This window comes from Dasypus novemcinctus, chromosome 20 (genome assembly GCF_030445035.2).
Source record: "Dasypus novemcinctus isolate mDasNov1 chromosome 20, mDasNov1.1.hap2, whole genome shotgun sequence".
Classification (NCBI taxonomy): Eukaryota; Metazoa; Chordata; class Mammalia; order Cingulata; family Dasypodidae; genus Dasypus; species Dasypus novemcinctus.
Window position 1 is genome coordinate 21,390,583 of NC_080692.1, and position 22,005 is coordinate 21,412,587.

The 22,005-nt window shown below is 59.9% G+C and overlaps 1 protein-coding gene across 7 annotated transcripts in view; it reads left to right on the top strand.

Moving 5' to 3' along the window:
- The window catches only part of TSPAN9 (tetraspanin 9), a 226,588-nt gene that overhangs the window by 199,255 nt on the left and 5,328 nt on the right, over window positions 1–22,005 (top strand). For all 7 annotated transcript variants that reach the window (XM_058282593.2, XM_058282594.2, XM_058282595.1 and 4 more), the window contains 5 exons: window positions 18,442–18,633; window positions 18,989–19,063; window positions 20,152–20,253; window positions 20,881–21,012; window positions 21,321–21,404. In XM_058282593.2, coding sequence (XP_058138576.1) covers window positions 18,442–18,633; window positions 18,989–19,063; window positions 20,152–20,253; window positions 20,881–21,012; window positions 21,321–21,404 — 585 coding nt within the window. The remainder of the gene's footprint in view (window positions 1–18,441; window positions 18,634–18,988; window positions 19,064–20,151; window positions 20,254–20,880; window positions 21,013–21,320; window positions 21,405–22,005) is intronic.

Sequence of the window (22,005 nt, forward strand, 5' to 3'; positions counted from 1 at the left end):
TTTCACCTCTTGGAACAGCTTCTGTCTAAACACCAAGGGTGCCAAGGCAGGAGACTCACGGACCCTGGTCTTGAGGGGCAGGTGCTCGCAAGTGGAGGGAACCGTGCTTTATTCCTTCTCTTTCTTCATGCCCTTCTCCAGAGAGACCTGTGAAGGGAAAGGAGCCCAGCTTGTCCTGCAGGACAGGCCCGGGGAAGGAGGGTGTTCCTGGAGGACAGAGGGCTGGCGTGGGGAGGGCACATTGGGAGGAGAGCGTCTCCCCTTCCCGTTTTTGCTGAAGCATATCATCGACAGTGGGATAAGCTGAGAGATGAGCCTGAGGTCGGCTCACGGAGGACCTTGGTCGGGCCAGAAGACTCGAGCTTGAACTTGCATGGGCAGTGGGGAGCCAGTGAAGCTTCTCGAACATGGAAATGGCATGATAAAAGCAGTTTTAGAAAGAGTAATTGAGGGGGCCCGGCGAAGGCCGTGGTGCTAGGACGACGCTGGTTGTCAGTGTCTGCAGGTGCAGGGTGGCCCTGGTTTGGGCTGAGTCTACACCCAGGTGTTCTCCACCCACAGGCTTCGAGGGTTCATGAAGCGGGATCCTCACTTCACTGTATGTCTGAGCTCTGAGGGCCCAGGACATGTCCTCCCCACCCACTTTCTGGGGCCCGAAATCACCCCGGTATCTTCTCCTTGGGGATGGGGAAGAAGACAGGCTGGAGGTCCCTGGAGGGGAGACCCCAATGAGCATTCCTGACATGGGCAGTGTAGCTCATTATCACCCCCGGGGAGCACCTAAGTAAAGCAACGGGAGCGCTGGCCCCGCCTCTGGATTTTGAGCTGCTGTTTGGTGGTTGAGACCAATATGTCAAGTGATCTTGAGGACACCATTTCTTATCCTTCCTTTCCCCGCTCCCGCCAAGGTTGCAAAGAGTCCCGGGTAGCCCTGGAACCCAGGAGCCTGGGTAGCACCGTGCCCTGGCCCTCCTCCCTCTCGGCCCTCCCATGAGAGCCTGGTCCCAGGATCGTCTCCTGAGCTCCTGTCAAGAATGATAGGTCAGTCTTCCCTTAGTGACTCCAGCAGAGACTTATTGGACTCTCAGTGCACAGGCACATGTGTTCACAGTCTGTGCAGACAGCCTGGCATGCTCCCAATGCCTTGTGAGCAGCTTCATCCCTCACCGCCTCTTGGTCATTAGGTGAGATCCTGAGGAGGGGAGGCTGACTTGTACGCAGTGGTAACACCTGGGCAGCTCAGTACTGGGAGCTGGAGGACGGACTGATTTAATTGGAAGAGTGTGTGGGCCTGAAGTGTCAGCATCCTTTGGAAAAAAGGATGTGCCTTCATAGCAGCCTTTTGAGGTTTGGTATTGTTATTTCCATTTTGTAAATGAGGAATCAGATGGCCTTGGAGAGGTTGCTTTCCTAAGGATGCATGGCCAGGGCAGCGTTTTAACTCTCTCGAGTCCACTTGACTTCAGAGTCCATGTTCCTTCCTGTTCTTACTTGCCAGGGCTTTTCAAGTCCTGCAGCATTTTCTCTTGACTGTAACTTAAACCCCTGAAAAGACTCCCCAGGATCTTGGTGACGCATAGAGACTTAATCCACTTATAGTAAATGCCTTTTTAGAGGAAAGTTCTTGAGAAGACCTTTCGTCCCCTCTCATCTTGGTCCCTCCCTTCCACATATACTTACTGAGCCTTTACCATGTGCCTGGCACAGTGCAACATCCCGGGGCTTCCCAGGGGAACAGGTCAGGGATCTTTGACCTCATGGAGCTCACATTTTAGTAGGGAAGATAGACAATAATAAACACTTAAAATAATGACATTGTTATAAAAGATGGGAAGGAGCTTAAGAAGACTTAAAGGATAAGAATGAACCAACTGTGTGGCCGTCTAAGGAAGAGCATTCTGGACAAAGGAAACATCAAATGCAAAATAACAGGGTGTGCCTGGGGAACAGAGGCTGATGAGTAGGGACAGCAAGGAGGAGGCCATGAGGGAGGCAGAGGTGGGTCACGTAGGGTCTTGTAGGCCATCGGAAGGGGTTTGGAATTTGTCATATGTACGAGGGGGGAACCATTGGACAGAATGACTGCTTTATGGAGAGTGGGTTTTTATAAGGGCAAGAATGGCAGCTAGGAAAACAGAAAATTGATTTTCTAAGAAGAGTGGTTGCAGTAGAGATGGAGAAATGGATAGACTGGAGATAAAAAAAAAAATGGGGGTGAAAACCGGCAAGACTTGCTGATGGATTGATGTAGAGTGTTAAGGAGGGGAAAGAGTCACTGACGACTCTTGGCTTCCCTGTAGTTTGAGCATCAAGAGCTTTGCTAAGATGTCTAAGATGCTTGCAAGGCATCCAAACCGATATAACAAGTAGGCAAGTAGATGCATGTGTCTGGAGCTCAAGGTGGGTGTGTGTGTGTATATGTGTGTCCTTCTGTCCGATGGTACAAGTCAGGTAGAGCAATCCATCAGAATACTTTGAATTCCTGATAGATGTCCAGTGCCCAATATGTTCCTAGCATACTTTGTGCCCAACAAATGATAAGGAAAGAAAATGACAATTGCATGAATGAATTACACAAGGGAAGCACATTGATAATCCCTGTGGTCACATGCCTTGGGATGGGGATGGGGATGTACATTTGATATGGCAACATTTTAATGCCGTTGAAGTATTTGGATGCTCTTGGTATTCTTGAAAGTGGGGCTTGCTTGACTGTTATGCCTCTTAAGTGGAACCTATTCACCAGTGTACCAGCTGGAGACTCTACAGTACAGGTTATACCATCATTGTCAAAGGGCTCTAGAAGTTTGCCTTCTGTGAAAATATAGTTCAACTCAAAATATATCTCCTGGGAGCCTACTGTGTGAAAGGCACTGTAGGAGATAGAAAATAAACAAGACATGGGCCTTGCCTTCAGTGAGTTGACTTGGGGAGGACCAACAGAGAATGCATATCTGTAAGGCAACATATGTTGGGTTCTGTGAGACCCTAACCTATCAGGCGCTTCTAGTGCGCAGAGGTGGAGGGGTGAGGAGGGTGGAGATCACAGGCTCTTTAAGGAAGCAGAATGGTGAAGGATGGAAGGAAGGGTATGGCTGATGGGGGGAGGGGGGATAGCTAGGGGAGAGACTGAAATGGGTGTATTTGAGAAGGGGCGATTAACTGGATTGAAATGAGGAGCACATGGAAGGTCTGAGTGAACGTCCTGCCAAGGAGTTGAGCATGAGCCTTCCAGGGTCTTGGAGACGAGCTGTGATATGCTCCAGGTTGTGTCAGATGGAGGTAGAGTTACCAACGAGCATCTTCCCAATATTCCGGCCAAAGAGATGAGACCTGGAACTGGGCAGGGGGAGTGGAAAGAAAGAGGTTGATACAGGAGATTTGCAGGGATGTGGCCAAAGATCTGGAGATGGATGGCATGTAGAGGGTCAGAAAGATGCCGATAGTTACATCTGTGAGTATTTACACCATGTTAAGCATGTTTTTCTAAGAGCCTTAGAAGTTTTATCCTATTTAAACTTCCCCAGAAGTTTATGAGGCAAGTGTCATAGGGATTTTTTGGGAGGTAGCATTATTTCCCCCATTTTATAGGTGAGGATTCAGAATCCCAGGGGTTAGCTTGCCCTAGGTTGCCATCAGGAGCCTGTGCTCTTAGCCTAGACTGAAAGCAGATCCTAGTTTTCGATCCTGGGTGGTGGAATAGATGGAGAAACAAATCCACAAGATTAGGGGCATGGGTAGAGAAGCACGTTTTCAGGAGCAGCAGTCGGTCGCCCTTCATTCAGAAGATGCCATTCAGGGTATGGGAGAAGAAACCCTGACTTTTAGTGTAAGAGGAGGGTTTGGGGCAATTTGTGGCTAAAGAGGCCCTGTGGGCACCTTGGGGAGACACCCATGTGGGGAACCCTGCTCACCACCCTCCCGCAGGCCTGGGAAAGGCAGACGCGTGGCGTCTCCAGGTGTGCACAGATTCCCACAGGCACCTGGCGCAGGTGCAGGGTCCTGGCTGGGGTCCTGCGTTTCCAGCGTCCATGGCGTTGCAGACGATGTACAGCCTGACGCTGGGTGGCGCTAGCACCCTGACGCAGAATTCTGCCCCCTCCCACGGCACGGTCCTGGCACTGCTTGGACCTGCTGGGCTGGCCCTGGCTGAGCATCATCCCCCTCTGGTCCTCGGTGACCCACTTTCCCCAGAGGGACAGAATCTGTAGGATTACTGTGGAGGTTGGTTTTTACAAAAGAGGTTGGAGTTTTCCCAAAATTAAGCCAGCCTCTGGCTCTCCTGAGCCGCTGGTCCCAGGGTTCTTAAAGGGTCTGCCTTCCAAAGACAAAGCTGCCAGTGGATGGGAGCAGTGCCTCTCCCTGCCAGTTTAAAGGTACCTATTTTGTGGGTACCCTGAAGAGAGAACCCTAAATGCCTCCCCTGCAATCTTCCTTCTTCCAACTCCCGTACCAATCTTTATTTGAAAAAAAAACCCTCTTTTGAGAGCTTAAGAGAAACGTTGAGCCACAAAGTGCAAGCGTCTGCATTCTGCTGTGTCCTCCTCATCTCTCTCTCGGCTACTGCCCGCGTGTGTGCTCTCTCTCTCTTTTTTTTTTCTGTTGAATAAGCAAAAGCAAGAGCAAATTTATTCCTAAGATCGCATACGAAAATGCGTAGTAATTGTTTCTTTTTGCTATTGTCAATATGTTTCTGTTCCATTCATTGAACTTTGTTCTCAGCTTCTCCTGCCAGCTCACAATTTAACACAGAGGCTAGTTCCCCCTATGTTTGTCCTTTATAAAATGGCATCGTCTTACCCCCTCCAGGTCGTGGTGGAGGGAGCTCTTGTGGGGGGGTGGAGGGAGGGGAGGGATCTGCTTTAGAGCCACCCCCCACACCCCTGCAGCCTAGACTTACCAGGTGCCCCACATAACTCTGCTCCTTCCAAGTATGGGAGCGCCTGGACTCGGAAGTCATTGATTCTGATCTGTATCCAGGTTGGGATATAATTAGCAGCTTTGATTCGATGTCACTGGGGCCTGAAATGTTGCCATGTCCACCTCCACGGGTTTAAATGGTCCGATCCTGGGTCAGGGGGTTGAGTCGGCGTCAGAGCAGGCCCTTGGCAGTGGACCCTGTGCAGGTCGGGGAATTTGGGTCATGATGTCACCGCATAAGGGGGTGAAGAGCCAGTGCACAGCGCTCCCTGGGCCTGCTCCGCCGGCACTCGTGTGTCATTCCCGTCCTTCCCAGGGAGAAGTGGGGCTGCCTTAGGGATTCGGGGGCCTGCCTCCACCTCCAGCTCTGGGGACAAGTCCCTTAGCCTCGTGGCTTTCAGCTTCCTCACCTGTACCGTGGCTGATGTTTCGTCTCTCATAGGGCTACGGTGAGGATGAAGTAGAAATGAAATCACCGGATCTTAGAGCTGGTTCAGCCTTTTGATTTATAGATGGGGAAACTGAGTCTCAGAGAAGTTCATTGACCTGTCTAAGATCTCACAGCAGGTTAACAGCCCATGGTCAGCCTTCTGAGCAGTGTGGGGTTTCATCACATCCTTTATCTAGAGACATTCCAGTCCATTAATCCATAAACGCATGCGGGGACATGCACCTCTCCGGGGTGCTGGTGGACAGACAGATGCCCTATGATCCGGCACGTTGGAGCATGTCAGGGCCCGAAGGAGGCTGGACACCGTCACCTTGGGGTCGGGTGGCAGCCCTGTTGTGGAACTGAAAACATGCTCTGCTTTGGCATTGCCACAGCCCCCTTTCCTTGGGCTCATCCAGGCAATATTCCACTATTTGCCAATGAGGGCCTCTAGGCACCCAGCATTGTGGGGTGTGCCCAGGGAAGTTGAAGTGGGGCTCCTACCCTTATGAAGCCATCTGTAGGCCGGAACCAGCACCCAGCCGAGGGCAGTGCCCACAGGGAGCATAGAGTTCGGAGGCTGCATGCTTGCCGGAAGCAGTCAGAGCCGCTGCAGCGTGCTGGGTGAGGGCCTGGCTCGCCTGGAGGAGGAGGGGCTTCCACCAGGCCTCGAAGGCCCCCACTGGCCTGAGAGAGGAGAAAGGGGGCGAGGAAGGCTTTGTGGGCAGGGGAAGTGCCGTGAGCAAGGAGCGGGGGCGGGGGATGCACAAGGCGCATTTGGAAGAACCGAGGGTGCACGGCTCAGTAAGGACAGGCTGTTTGCTTTTGAGGACTCTGTATAGTGTTATGGTCGGGCCGGCAATGTTGGAGTGATTTAGTTCATCTCACGCGGTGATGGGGACTGTTTTTTCGGCTCATCATCACCAAGAACCTGGCTTTCCCGGGCACTGGGCTGGCCCAACCCGTGGAGGTCTGGGTGCCAGAGGGAGCTGTGGCAGTACTCGGCGCTCTCCAGGGAGGGGAGGCGCTGAGCCCAGTCTTGCCCTGGGTTTGCTTGGGCCCCTGCTGGGGCACAGAGCGACCCTGTGCCCTCCCGCCCGCCCCAGCCCGCCCCCTCTCGAGCTGGCTTTCCGCTTATCTTAATTTATTGATGAAAACTTGTTTTACGGTCCAGAGCGCAGACAGCAGCAGCTCGCTGCCAAAAGGAAGCACGCTCGCAAATCGGGAAAGCGAGCTGCCTCCCGGAGATGGGCGGCTGGGGAATCGAGGACGGCGGAGTGAGTAAAGCATGTCTGGCCCGCCGCCGCCGTGGCCTGGATTGACGAGGCCCGCCAGGCGGTGCGGGCTGGAGACCTGAGCACGGGGACCCCCAGCCCCGCGCAGCCCCTCGCCCCCGCCAGCCCCCGGCCTGCGCCCGCTCTGCCCGCTCCCTGCCCATCCCGGCGCCCGGCGCCTGCAGGCTGTAAATACTAATAATGGCTCCCATTTACGGCTGCGTGTGTGGCACCATGCTGGGAGGCTTATTTTCATGAATCTCATTTAGTCCCAACGACAACTGTACGTGGAAGGTGTCATTAACCCCCGTTGGCACAGCAGGGACTGGAGAGGGCGTCCTTTCCCGCGGCCCTCCCGGCCGGGGCTTCCTGGCTCCCCGGCCTTCCCGGGCCCCACACTCCGACGCGGAGCTGCGCTCTTCTCTTTTATGCGTTTCCAGGCGGTCTCGCCGGTCCCGGTGGGCAGGGGCCGGGGCCCAGCCCGTGGCCTGTGTGCTGCGTTCACCAGCCCGGTGCCAGGCTCAGGCAGGTGCCGTGGGCTCCTGGGGGGGGAGCTGCCCGGCTGGGGGTGTGACCCGTCAGTGTCCCTTCGAAAAAGCCATTGTTTTTTGAGTTCTTTTGTAAAAGGAGGCTCTTCCTAACGCCCCTGCTTCCCACCTAGGTGAGTTTCAGGCATTGCAGGAGAAAGGGAGGCTCACCTGGCACCTGCGAGCCCCCCTGTCCTCACCTGTAAGAGGGGGATGAGGCCCCCACGAGACAATGGTGACCACCTGCGTTGAGCCAGGGTACGTGACATACCCTGTGGGGAGGAGCAGGCCAGCGACAGTTGTTATTCCACGAGCTGTCCTGTTTGGTGGAAATGTAGGAGAATAGGGTCTGCCGAGCTCCATGTCAGCGTGTCCTGTTCCGCCGCGTCCTCTTACACAGGTGCAGTCAACAGTTCTCGTTGGTAGAACCAGCCCAGCGAGCGGATCACCCCGGCTGGGTGACTACCTCCTCCTCCCTCCAACGCATCCACCCACCTGCACGCCCGCGCACGCCCGCTCTCACCTGCCAGGCTGGGCGTGCCCGCCTCCCCCTCCACCCCCATCCTGCGTCGCCCCGCTGGTCCCCCACGCTGAGCCTCCCTGGCCCCACATGCTGTCCCTTCACCTGGCCAGGCACCCAAGGACGAGGCCGGCACGGCATGCCTCCCCCCGGGGCCTTGCCGGCTTCCCGTCGCCACCCGCGGGACAGGGCTACCCGAGACCCTGGGCTCTTGGGCGCTCCATTCCTACCTCCCCTGGCTCAGATTTTGCTAGAAAGCGTTAAAAGTGTTTAATAAGATGAGGCTCAGGTACGTAAGAGCATACAGTCGTATTCAATCAGATTGAAATCCCAGCTCTGCCCCTGGTCTACATGTGTGAGCTTAGACAAGGCACTTAGCCCCTCGGATCCTTAGTTTTTCCATTTGTAAAATGGGGGGAAACGATAGTAACTACCTTGTATGTTTTTTTTTTTTAACCAAACATTTTAACTTATTTATTAAAACAGGTACCTGGAGGACTCAGCAAGCCTTTGTTCCCTGGGATGTGTGGATCTCTGTCAGGTGTTTGTGTAAAAGGCTTAGCACAGTTGCTGGCCTTGATAGTGGGCTCAGTAAATGTAGTTTTATCATCGCTGTGACTAGCGCCCTCCTTGCCACCCTCCCCACCACCACCGTCACCTTTGTTTTCCTGGTCTCCAAGTCTCCAGGTCACTTGGCTGCACGCACTGAGATTTCCAGAGGTCTGCTGAAATCTCCCCTACCCTCACCAGCCCTCCTCTCTCAGGGTCGGGATGTGCCACGGTGACACCCTTCCGGCTTACTTGGGAAGACGCAGGCGGGTGACGCCGGGAGCTCGGGGTTGAGGGCCTGCTTCCTTCGCCACCTGAGCCTCTGCACCTTAGTTCTCTCATCTGTGAAAGGGGGAGGACAGAGCAGCCCCCACCCTGGGGTTAGGCACATCAGATGGGGTGATCCCGCACAGCGCCACGAGGGACTCCAGGGCTGGCTGGTCACTGGCAGGAGGGCAGTGCCGAGGACCCCCGGTGGGGTGGGCGGGTGGGAGCCGGGCACAGCTCCCCCGTGGACGCGCCTCCCCCGTGGACGCGCCCTGCACCCCCCGGCAAGCTCGTCCCCTGAAGCCGTGGCCAGGCGGCTCCCAGGAGAGCAGCCCTCCTTGCCGCATCCGGGCAGGGACGTCGAGGGGGGTCCTAGCCTCCCATGGCCGGGAGAATGGGGGTGGGGGCCACTGGGCGGGGCGGCGTCTCAGTTTGTCACTTAAGTCAGTGCCGAGACCATCGCTGGCAGAGGGACCCGAACTTGACCAGCCTGTGTCCCTCACAAAGCATGTCACAAACGCCACCATCCTGGCGTGGGCAGCGCAGCCCCCAGCTGGCAGTATAAACCGTGGACAGGGGCTCTGCAGCACTGAAGACGGTCGGGTGGTGGCCGCATCAAAGGGTCGCAGCCAGAGCGCGTGTGGGCGGCTGTTCGGGAGCCCGAGAGGGACCGGGTTGTCCGCTCCCATCCTTCCCGCTATCTATACGGGTCATTACAGAGTGCTGTTTGCTGAACTTGAGCTGCAGGCGCTCGCCCTCGTTCCATTATTAAAAGGGCCTTTCCGTGAGGCGGAATCGAGCCAGCCAAGCCGAGCAGCCAGTGATGGGATGAGCTTTGTGCCGCCTGACTCGCCTTCACCTCTGCAAACCTTCGTTTCCCAGCAGGGGGGCGAGGGGCTCCCACCCCCTTCTGCCTCCCGTAGGAGGAGGTCAAGCCTCCCAGATAATTGGAGCTCCTCGCAGGCAAGATGTGACGTGAATTCATGCCGTCCTCGGCCTCTTCCAGGGAGCTGGAGGAATAGCACGATACCTCGTGCAGTATTTCTATCCCCAGAACCAAGTGCTTGGCGGGCTCAATCTGACTCGTCCTCGTGTGCCCCTGCGTGCTGGGGAGGTACTTTTTCTCCTTCTTCTGGCCGAGGAACATCTCAGAAAGGTCAAGCGGCTTGCCCCAGCTGCACAGCACGCCCCGGGCACCCCGGGCTCCCGGCCCTCTGATGCCCGCTGCCGGCGGCTCTGCTCCCTCCACGGAGCCCAGGGGGCCGCCGGCTTCAATGTGATCCTTGAAGGTCCTTATCGAGCCCATCCCTACCCCCCGCTGCAGCCTCGGCTTCACATATTACTCCTGCTTTGATGTTGTCAGAAATACTTTTCTCCCCAGATGCAGAAAATAAAACAAATGCAGGAAGGGAAAAAAAAAATGCTGGTTATTGGAAAATCCTTTCTCCAGACTCATCTGACAAGCTGTTCTGAGACCTTGGCGCCTTCCCTCCCAATTTACAACGACCTTGGAAGCTGAGACAGAGCCTGGCTGCGTGCTCCCGGGCCGCCTCCCCTTGGCTGCCCCCCGGGTCCAGGAGCTCGGGCCGCCGTGGCCCTGGGGGGCTCGGAACGAGAGCGCGGAGCCTGTCCGCCTCCCGCCCCAGCGCAGCACGATTCCTGCATCGGCGCTCTGGCCGGGAGCGCGATCAGGCTTGGGTGGCCTGAGGCTCCGAGCTCGTTTCTGTCAAGTGTTGACAAGTTCCAGAGTTTGGGGAAAAGAGGCATCCAGGGGTCACCATTCCTCCACTCTCCCAGCGAGGACAGTCCTCCGAGTAGCTCGGGGAACTGAAACTCCCGTGGAGGAGATGGCAGTGGATCGTCAGCCTCTCCCGTGGGAAGTGCTTCCCTGGGCCTGACCCCTGCCCACCCTCCAGGGTCTTGGCTCCTTTCCTCTCGTGTGTTCCCAAATAGGGGTGGGAAACAGCTGTGGCCTCTCTGCATCCCCTGCCCAGTGTCTCCCCGTAGCCTTGAGTGGGAGCTGGAGGGGCTGGTGCTGGCGGGGAGGACACTGAGTCACACGTGCTGCCCACGGGCCCCTTCTCACCAGGCCTCGTCCATTTCATTTGCATGGTGTGCGCCTTCCACCGGCCCCCTGCCCAGCCTGGGCAGCGAGTGTGGCCGTCCTCCGGCCTGTTCTGCCCCGGGAGGGCTGTGCGGATGGCGCGAGTTGGTGCTTACGGGCTGGTGAGTGATCGCCGCTGCTTCACGAGGCTGGCAGGAGCCTGGTGTCATCCGGGGCTCTCTGGCATCCCGGCCACACATCATGTTGTGGAAGGTCTGGGGCTGCTCCTCAGACATCGTTCCTTCCGGCAGCCCCCGGCCCACGTTGGGTCCCCACGGAGGGTTCAGAACGTACCTCCACGTCCTCCTCCGCTACCCCACGGAGGGAGAAGGTCTCAGGGTCATTCTGAGAAGGTGGAAAGATGCTGGCACGTGAAAAGGTTGACGTGGGGCCTGCCGTCAGATTTGAGGTGACCATATGGCTGGGAGGGGGCGTGCAGTGGCGGCGGGGAGGTGAACTGCATTGCTCTGCAGGCCCTTCCTCCAGATCAGGGCATGGGTGTGGGCAGCGCCCAGTGGGAGCCCCGCCGCTCCCCATTCCTCGTTCTTGCGCCATTCTCTCCAGGCATCAGCTGTCTTGGGCCCTGGGCCGGCCCCCAGCGTCCTTGGAGGCCCAGGGACAGCCCCGCCTTCCCCCCCCCCGGGTCCCCCTGGGTTGGCGCAGGCCCCTCGGCAAGGCAGATGCCAACCAGGGAGCCTAACCAGATGGGCTGCAGAAGGGCCCTGCCCCTGGGGGCCGGGCTGCTGGTGCCTGCCCTTACCCCACCAAGGCCGGCAGGGTGGCAGGGGGTACCCTCGGAGTCTCGAATGGGGGCCCTCCCGTGGCGGGATCTCCCAGCTCTGTGTGCTCCTCAAGGTTTGAGACTCCAGGAAGTACGGTAACAGGACCCCACTCTCAACTGATAGGGTGTTTTGGTGAATTGGGGAAGGAGATTCCAGGGCTTTTAAAGTCCTTACAAAGCTCCCAGGAAGGAATTGGCGCTCTTGAAGTACGTCATTCAAGAGCTTCATTGACCTCAGAGACTTGCAGCTGCGAAACGGCGTCGTCGGTCTGGCTGTGTTTAGACATCCTTGCCTCGGACCATCCTTGATGGAGAATAACCCCATTCCGCAGTCATCAAAATGTAACTGGGTTGTAGATATGCAAATGCTTTATGTAATGTTTATTTGGAGGAAAATTAGGCTCAGAAATATGGGTGTGAGCTCTTTGTCACCTATGCAAGCTGGCGATACTGGGGACTGTGAAACGAAGTTGTGAAAAACACACGGAGGCTTTGAGAGAACCTGTGGGGTCAAGAAAAGAATGTCCGAGGCACTGTGCTACTTGGCTTTCAATCGTGCACAAGCTCGGCCTGTGCCGTGGCCGCCAGCCAAGCCTCTAGGGGCTTAGGCTGGATTACCAGAAGCATAGCGCTCAGAGTGTGGGAGGGGAGAGTGGCATCTTTGTAGTCCGTGCCAGGCCTTCTATAGCTGGAGTCTAACTTTCCGTTTTGGTCAGAGATGACCGAGGGAAGGTGACTCAGAGGTGGAAGATCTGAAAGACTCTGAGTACGAGTGGTGGTAGATGTCATCACATATTTAAAGGCTGGCTCCTTGGGCAAAACAAGGACTGTTGCATGTCCACCATGGAAGACAGGAGTAGAGTTCATGAGAAAGAGCTTGACTTCTTAGAGCTGTGCAGAAAGCAGGAAGGAGTTCATTGTAGATGGTGGGCATCCGCAGAGGCTGGAGGGCCTGGCCCCCCTCAGGCTGGTGCAGCGTACACCGAGGAGTGTTCCTCTCCACCGCTGCGGCTTCCCGGTGCTGAGATCCTGCCTGCCGGGCGACTCTGTCCCTTCGTGTCCTTCCACTTGGAACTGGAAGCACTGGCAGCTCTCCCTTCCCTCCGGCCGCCCCTCCGGCTCTGGCCCTGAGGATGAGTGGGCCGCCCAGGCCCTGGAGGCAAGTGGGGTCCGAGCTCCCAGGTGGCGGCCCCACTTCTGGCGCTGATGTATCGGCCCTTCTCTCCGAGACGGGGTTCTTGGCAGGTTGGCTTCTCCCAGGGCCGGGCAGGTTCATTTCTCGCCGGCGCGTCAGGCTGTGGAGCTGAAGTCGCTTGGGTTTTCTTTCTTATTCTCCACATCCACTCATTTATTAAATGCCGTTACACATCGCGCCTGGCCCTGCCTCGTGGGGAGGGCCGAGAGCTGGCGTTGGGAAAGCTGCTGCCGGCAAAGGAGAGGCCGGGGGTGGGGGTCAGCCAGCCTGGGGGAGCCCCGGGTGGCATCTGACCCCAGGAGCCCAGCGCCTTCTTGGGCCCTGCAGCGGGGATTCAGATTCAAATAGCTGGAGAGGAGATGAGCGCCGATGGGGCTGGGCGGGTGGGCCAGGTGATTTATACCAGGAAAAAGAGGAGCCAGGCCGCGAGCCTGGGGTGCTGGATGGGGGAGGGGGGCGCTTGGGGAGGCTCTTGAGGTGGCTTGAGCGTCTGGATCCAGTCCTGTTCCCAGGATACGGCCTGCTCAGGTCCCCTGTCCCTAACCACACCATTCGTTCATTCACTCATTCACTCATTCACTGATCAAACACGCCTCTACTGGTATTCCAGGTCTGGGCTGGGCCCTGCTGTGGCAGAAGGATGGTTAAGAATGATCCTGGGGGAGCTGATATGGCTCGGTGGTTGAGCGCCTGCTTCCCATGTATGCGGTCCTGGGTTCAATCGCTGGTACCTCCTAAAAAAAAATGCCCCTGGGCTCTGGAAATGCTCAAGTGTTTAGTGAGGACAGGCAGCAGGTCTCCATGGAAACCTGGGGGAGGTCACTGCGTTGGGGAGAGACTATAGGCAGCTATTGTGGGGTATGGAGAGTTGTTGTCCCCCGAGATCTCACCAGTTTATGAGGGGAGTTGTCAAAGCTCAGGATGGAGTATAGTTTGAAGGGGAAGTTGTGGACCACACCGCCGGAGCAATTAGGGTATCAGCATTAAAAATACACAAGAACATACAGCAGAAATATACATCCGAGCTCCAAATCAATGTGGCTCAGTTGAGATGAGGAAAAATACCATGGGGAAATCAGGCTGATTACAGCCGGCTTTATGGCTGAGGTGAGTCTGTAATGCTTGTCCACTCTAAGGCGGTAGACTGTGGGGCCTCAGTTTACCTGCTGTGCATTTGTCGAATGGGCTCAAGGATGGTGAGGAGGATCCTGTGATAGCCTGCGGGCTTGAGGCTCCTGGGCTGAGGGGCCCCTCGCAGGGCCCAGGCGGGACAGCCATGTAGCAGGGAGGCCCAAAGCCGTCGCTGAGGGTGAGGCACTGCCCTAGACTTTGGGGATTTAACAACAAGCACAACAGACCCAAATCCCACTCCTCCTGGCGATCAAGGATGGGAGTTCGTCTGCTCAGATTTGGGTGTGAATTAATTTGGAGCCCTGAACTGAAATATTTTGAAATTGGGGCAGTGGGCAAGGGGCAGGGGAGGCTCGGTTCTCTGGGCAGTCCCTAGGTCTGCCCCCACTCAGACCATGCCAGGAGTCGCTGGTGACCTTGGTGGGTCACACTGCCCTGCCTCGCCCCAGAGTCTTCTCTTGCCTGGGGCTCCAGTGCAGCTCAGTCATCTCGGCTGAGACAACCCTCTGGTTTTGGAAGGGAATTTTCCCGAAGGCCAGCAGCCGAGCTCCGTGGCACTGAGCTTCGGCCTGGCCTCCTGCCCACGGGGCAGCTCCCCTCCCAGTCTCTCCCCTCGCCCTTGCCCTGCCCATGCTCTGCCTCGCGAGGTCGAGGTCAGCTCCCCGTCCTCCAGTCCCCGCCTGCCCATGGCAGGTCTCACTGGCCGGGGTGCTGCAGCAGCCCTGCCCTGTGTGCCCATGGCCATCCTGGGCCATCGGCCCTGCCCCGCACAGGCCCCTCCCTCCCCTGCAGTCTGGTGGAATCTTCCAGCACTTCTCTCCAACCCGCGTCCATTTATCCCCATCAGGCCAGGACTTCCAGCTCCCCCTGCCCCACCCGAGAAGAAACCCCCCACCCACCGGGTTCTTCCTCCACTGCTGGGCTGGGGCTGGGGCCCGGGCAGGCCCTCCCAGCACTGCTGACCTTTGGGATGGACAGGTCCTTACCGTGGGGACTGCCCAGCGCCCTGCAGGGCGTTTAGCAGCACCTCTGCTCCCTACCCACCAGAGGCCAGTCCCGTCCCCGGCAGCTGTGACGTCAGGCCCCACCAGTGTCCCCTGGGGGTGGGGGACGGGCTTCGCTCCTGGGTGAGAACCACTGGGCTGGGGGGCGAGAGTGACAAGTCTCAGACTCGGCCCAGAACCCTCCAGTGACCGTGCTGGAAGGGACTTTAAAAATCCAAGTCCCACATTTGGAAGGAAAACGAGCCTGAAGGATCTCGAGTTCCCGCAGGGAGCAGCTTGATGAAAGGGGCGTTTTAGGGAAAGGCTTCAGCCGCTCTCTGCAGGCCGGGCTGGGACCGGGCTGGGACAGAGGCCAGAGGCGGGGCTGGTGGCCATGGTCTGCGGGAGCCGCGCGGGGTCTCCTGGCGACGCGGTGGTGTGCACGGTGTCTGGACTGCAGGCCTGGCGGTGTGCCTGGGGGCCCACGTCCCTCTTGCTCTCTCCCTGTAAAACCAAGTCCTGAGCTTCGAGTGTTCTTTGTACCCCGCGGCCCAGCTGAGCTCCGGGCCCCCCGAGGAGGGGTCAGAGGGTTTCGATGTTTCCAGAAGAGTCTCCCGAGGTTTGCGGGGACATGCGGGGGCACCTCGCTGACGGCGGGAGCCCGTTCCCTGGGCCTGGGGCTGAAAGACCGAGTGAAGCTGCGCGGGGGCTGTGCAGGCGGGGCCTTGGCGGGGCTGGGCCTTGCACACGGGCTGCCCCAGCCCGCCTGTGGGGGCAGGCAGGACCTGGACAGGGAGGGGAAGAGAAGCCGCTGCGGGGACGAGGCAGCAGCTCCCTCGGCGCTGGGGTCCCCGGGTGGCTGGGAGGAGAGCGTGCAGCCCAAACCACGAGCCTGGTGCCTGGACTAGAGGACCGGCTCGGAGGGTGACCCCCGGAACCCCGTAGCTCCAGGCTTTCCCAGAGGAGGTGCCCTGCCATGGGGAATGGGGACCCCTGCCAGGCACGCACCCAGAGCCTCAGCTCCTGGGGAGGGCTGTGCTGGGAGCTGGGAGGTGACCCACATACAGAGGTCCTGGGGGTCCCTGGCTGCCTCCAGCTGCAGGGTGGGGGGGCTTGCAGCCCCAGGGGTCCCAAAGCCACTCTCCCTCTCAGGCTTCCCAGCCTGGAGGGAATGACCTTTCAGCCTGGGCTCTCCGCTTAGGCGTTCCGGGGCCCAGCTTCGGGAGCCATAAATCCTCAGCGTGGAGATCATGAATTTTCCATGGTATGATTAATGAAAGAAACATTGAGACGGCAGCCTGGGAGCTGACCAGATTGAAGAAAGTCGGAGTGACAAGTTGGATGAAAGTTTCAGCCCGTCCCCAGCGAGCCCAGGTTGCTTCTGAGCCAGCCTGGAGCGCCACCTGGTGGTCATGGAGGGTAGACACACCCGTTCCCCCTTGGAGGGTTCCCTGAAAAACTTTGCGGACTCTGCCATTGGGTGGACACTCTGGGCCTGACCGCGGCCTTGGGAACCTTGACCTGCTTCCGCCTGGGGCTCCTCCAGGGTAAAGGAGGCGCAGGACCCCCTTCCACAGTGGGGGGACTCCACTTGCCTAACTCTGACCACCCCCCTGCAGCTCCTTGAAGCATCTTTGGCTCAGCAACACACGGAAATATCCCCAGTTTATTTCTTTTTTCACCCTGTCTGGACCACCTTTTTGTTTTCCCACTTACCAGACTCCTACTCATCCTTCAAAGCCCAGCCAGCCCTGACCTGAACAGTGCAGCAGCCTCCCGGCTCCCCTCTTAGCCCTCCTAAGGGCTGTTCTCTGAACCATCAGTCAGATCCCACCACACCCCAACTCTGAAGGCTTCCATCCCACTGAGAACGGCGTGCACGTTTTCTTTACCGTGGTCTGCTAAGCCCCCCTCACCTGTCGCCCGGCCGCCCTGCCTTCCCGGGCTCCTCGCTCACTCTCACCGCTGCAATGGGCAGCATGCTTTCCCTTCAGCTGGCCAAGCTCACTGGCCCCTCAGGACTTGTGCACTTGCTGATCCCGGTCTAGAACATTCTTCCCCCAGCTCTCTCCATGGCTCAGTCCCCCTCTCCCCAGTACTTTTGAGTTCCTCGTGCCCTCTCCTTCCTGGCACATACCGGCATCTGAAATGCCGTGATGTTTGCTCCTGCCATGTCTGTGTGCCCTGTAAGAATCTACTGTATTAAAAAAATTTTTTTTATTGAAGTCAGTCATTCATACATGAACGTACAAAGCAGTAAGTGCAGAGTAAGTGTTGTGAGCTGACGGAACAAACACGCATGTAAGGATCTCTCCTTCGCGAGAGGGGGTCTTTGTTGGATGGGTCACCCGTCTCCCCCGGCAGCGGGCCTGGCACTCAGCAGCCGTGCGCAGCGTGGGGTTTCTGAGTGAGTGAAGGAAGTGGCTCTCCCGGGCCGCCACTGCCCCTTCCCCTGTGCCCGGCGTGCCCCTCCACCATGGTTGCTGGGCCGCGTGGGCTGGACAGCAGGCGCGTGCCGGGGCCTTGGGAATCAGAGTCACGGTCAGCGCAGCTCCTGCGTGTGGGAACTGCTCAGGAAACGCCTCTTCCGGGAACACACTGGTACACCCGCCTTACACGCTGCGCTGCGCCCGCCCCTGGCAGCAGTCCTGTACGGAGGGGACGCTCTCCTCCTGCTAAGGAGCCGGCAGGGACGCAGAGCCAGGACAAGGAGGAGCCAAAGCCCATGTCTGTGCTTCTTGGGTTGTTCCTGTCCCCTTGCGTGCACTGTTCCTGTCCCACCCGCCCAAACCAGTACAGCGATGACCTCTGCCAGTATTTATTAGGCACCACTGTAGACGGCCTGGGGTGGATGCTGCTTTTTTTTCCTCCTCCTGTCTCCTCTAAAGCAGCTGTAGCCTTTCTGGCACAGCTCCCCGCGAGCTGTAGCTGCTCAGTAAGGAGCGGTCGGCTGATCGATTGGCTCCTCAGGCGCAGCACACTTGCCTGAGCTGACGGAGGGCGAGGAGAGGGGGAGCGTCAGCTCTGTCGGGCATGAGATAAAGCAGGCGTGGGGCTCGGCAGCCAGGGGCCCGAAGCTTCCCAGGTGACGCCCGACTTCGCAGCCCCGGGGGAGCCTCCCAGGAGCCTGGATTTCCAGGGTGCGCGTGCCCACTGCTGGGCTCAGCTGGATGGACGGCCGTGGCAGCGCCTCACCCCCCACCCCGTGCACCAGCCAGCTTCCACCGCGGGAAACGGGGGCCTCGGGTCCCGAGCGCAGCGGGCAGGTGGCCCTTCCGGCCTGGGTGGGACTCGGCCCCCGGGAGCCCCGGCTCAGAGGCGGTGGATCCCAGGGTTCTCGTTCCACAGCCAGAGACGATCCTGGCTGCCCTCCCTGGCCCCCACGCCCCCCTCCCCGGCCTCCTTCCCACTCCCCATCCTGTGGAGGAGCTCCAGCACCTCTCGTGCCCCCAGCACGGCTGGCCCCCTTCGTGGACGCTCCAGCCTGTCTCTTATTTACTCCCATTCTCAGAGTGGCCGTGTCGTCCTTGAAGCTGGTACAGTCCCATTTGCCTGATGGGGAGACTGAGTCACAGACAGGCGAGGGTCACACAGCGACGTGTCTTGGGCCTGTCCCCAGAACCTGGCCACCACATGCAGACAGAGCCGGCTGCCTGGCCAGCGGCCCAGGCCTCGGCCTTCCCTGGGTCTCGGAGTCGGTGTGGGAGCCGTGGAGTGGGTGCGGGCCCTGCCGAGCTAACGGGCTGTCCTTTCTCTCCAGCTCTGTGGCTGCGGGCTGCTTGGAGTGGGCATCTGGCTCTCCGTGTCCCAAGGCAACTTTGCCACCTTCTCCCCCAGCTTCCCCTCGCTGTCGGCAGCCAACCTGGTCATCGCCGTGGGCACCGTTGTCATGGTGACGGGCTTCCTCGGCTGCCTGGGGGCCATCAAGGAGAACAAGTGCCTCCTCCTCAGTGTAAGTCGGACCCCTGAGCCCCAGCCCTCCCGACCTCAGGCCTCCCTGCACGTGGGCCACCAAGTGCAGGCCTGGGGTCGTCAGCCAGCTGGCCACCCTGCCTGAGCCCGGGGAAAATGCTTCTGGAATGTTGAGTGCCCCACCACACACCTTTCTCCCGGCCCCTCCCACCCCTGGGTGGTAGTCCTTCATCTCCCCTGGCCATCTGGGTTGCTTGGGAGGGGGTGGCCTGCCCCCACCTGGGAGGCCCTGCCCAGGGGCTGCCTGTCCCCTTCCCCCCATCGTCCTGTTGTTTGCACCCTGTCCCCTGCCGGCACCACCGTCACATGCCCATGCCTGGACCTTTTCTTTCCAGTTTTTCATCGTCCTGCTGATCATCCTCCTGGCAGAGTTGATCTTAATTATCCTGTTCTTTGTCTACATGGACAAGGTAAGACCCTCAAGCATATGGCATTTCCTTGCCTCTGGGGTCGGGGCCCGGCTGTCTATGGGGAAAGGAGAGTTAGACCACCAGGAGAGGCCTGAGGAGCATGAGTTTTGGGGGGTTAATTACTTGAGGTGGTCTTAGGAAGTGGACCCCCCTAAGTTACCCAGGGATGGAACAGGCTGCCTTTGGGCAGTGAGCACCCCATCGTCGGGAGTATTCAAGTGTAGCTGTGTGTGACCACTTGATGGAAGAACTTTCCAGCTGATACTGGCGAGTCCAGCTGAGGAGTGCCGGAGACTGCTGAGAGCAGGCAGCTGCTCCTGGCCCAGGCTGCACACTGGGGGCTTGGGAGGACGGCAGAGGTGGCCCCTGGTGGCTGCGCCAGGCTGGGAGGTTGCGGTCAGACCAGAGACCTCCTGAGCAGTGCCGCCGAAGACGCTGGCCAAGCTGTCAGTCTCCCCCTGGGGCTTGCTGAGCAGGCTTCGTTGGAGCTCTGCACCCCCAAACGATGTAAATATTTGTTTTTGGGTTCTTGACGTATTTGTCCAAGCCGTGGAAAGTTAGAGGCGTTGCTAGGGCTGGAGACAATTCTTCGGGTTTGGGCTTGTGGAAGGGGTCCCGATGTCCCGCTGACACCTCTGGGCCAGCCCTGTCCTGAGCACCGTGCAGTTGGTGCCTCAGCGCCGTGGGGTGGATTCCAGTGTGACTGCAGATGAAGAAGCAGAGGCCAGGGGCAAGCGCCGGCGCCTCACCTGCCAGCGGGAAATGACTGATACCCCTGGGGCGCCTTGTGCCAGGCAGGGCCTCCGCCCGGCAGGAAGAGGCCACGGGAGGGTGGCAGAGCCGCCTGTCGGGGGGCAGGTCCTGGCGCCGGGCGCTGGAGGCGCTCTGCTTTCCTTTTCGCCTCTTGTCCCCGGGCCCCAGGGGCTGAACTCCCCTGGAGAGCCACGGCATCAGGGGCTGCAGGCTGAACAGGACCTCCCATCCCATCTCCCCTCTCTTCCTTGGTGTCCTGGTTGAGCTCGGGTGGGTGGGCGCGAGGAGCCGCCTGCCGGGCCCCGCCGACGCGGCCTCTGTCCCCGGCCCGCCAGGTGAACGAGAACGCCAAGCAGGACCTGAAGGAGGGGCTGCTGCTCTACAACACGGAGGACAACGTGGGGCTCAAGAACGCCTGGAACATCATCCAGGCCGAGGTGCGGCCCTGCCCGGCGGGCACAGGGGGCCTGGCCCCCCGGGTCAGACGCAGTGCGGTGGGGCCCAGCTGAGAGGGGTGCGGTGTGGCCGTGGGCAGCCCCGGGGGCGCCGTGGCAGGCAGCTGGACGGGCACACGGCCCTGGCGAGGGGGTGCCCGGGAAAGGCCCACCGCCTTCTTTTCTGAGCTTTGGACCCAGCGAGAGGGTTTGTTTCAGCGACAGGTTGCCTCCCTGCCAGCAAAGGGGCCCTGACCCGAGAGGAAAGCGAGCCAGTGTGCCTTGCCCCCGGCGCGGGGCACCCAGGTCCGTGGGTGGCCAGCTCGGGGCGAGCCACAAAGCCACTACCTGGAGGGGTCTGCAGGCACACGAGACCCTGGGGCTCTGGCCGTGCCCGGCGCCAGCCCGGCGCCAGCCCGGCGGTGCAGGCGGCAGTAGCCGCCGTCCTCAGTCTCCGGAAGGGGGCGGTTGCCCCTCCCCCGGGGCCACTAGGGCCCTAAGGGGGACGAGCCCTTGGCCACCCTCCTGAGCTCCAGGGCATTTGGGGGCGGGGGTGGGCAGGGAAGGCCCCGGGGGCGACGGGCTGGCCCGGCGGGTCCTGACCGCCTCCCTTCCGTCCCCGCGCGGCAGATGCGCTGCTGCGGCGTCACCGACCACACGGACTGGTTCCCGGTGCTGGGGGAGAACACGGTCCCTGACCGCTGCTGCGTGGAGAACTCGCAGGGCTGCGGGCGCAACACCACCACCCCCTTGTGGAAGACGGTGAGGCTGGGTCCCGCCCCACCGGGCCTGGGGGGGCGGGGGCGGGGCCGTGGAACCGGCTGGGCGTGGGCTGTGTGGGGCGCGTGAGACCCGAGCCCACAGAAGGGTCAGGGTGGGTGGGGGGTGACGGGAGGCAGGGGCTGTGAGGGGCCTGGAGCTGGAGCCCTGGGTGGGGCGGGGTCCTCACAGGGGGGAGGGCGGGGCGAGGCCAGCGGGGCGCTGAGGGGGGGTGCTGGGGGGGGGTGCTGAGGGGGGGGGCGCTGAGGGGGAGCCAGCCAGGTGGGGCCTTGACGCTGCTCCTCTCCCAGGGCTGCTATGAAAAGGTGAAGATGTGGTTCGACGACAATAAGCACGTGCTCGGCACAGTGGGGATGTGCATCCTGATCATGCAGGTGAGGGGGCCGCGCAGGGGAGGGGCCGCGCAGGGGAGGGACCGCGCAGGGGAGGGGACCGCGCAGGGGAGTGGGCCTCGCAGGGGAGGGACCGCGCAGGGGAGGGGGCCGCGCAGGGGAGGGGACTGCGCAGGGGAGGGACCGTGCAGGGGAGTGGGCCTCGCAGGGGAGGGACCGCGCAGGGGAGGGGGCCGCTCAGGGAGTCGCGCAGGGGAGGGGGGTCATACAGGTGAGGGGAACACTCAGGTGAGGGGACCGCGCAGGGGAGGGGACCACGCACCACGCAGGTGAGGGGCCCATGCAGGTGAGGGAATCACTCAGGTGAGGGGATCACCCAGGGGAGGGGATCACGCAGGCGAGGGGAGGAACCACCTGAGGCAGAGGAGTTCCGTGCACAGAGAGCTGGTTATACACAGTGCAAGTGGATTTGAGCCCCGGCGCCCCGCGCTGCTCTGCCAGCCAGGCCTTCTCTTCCCACGCCTGTGTGACCCCGACAGGTGCCGGCAGCCGCTGCCGCCAGCGCCCCCTCCGCCCTGGCTCGGGGCTGGGCTTGCACGTGGGGTCTGTGTGGGAACCTGCCTGTCCCACCTGGCAGGGACCG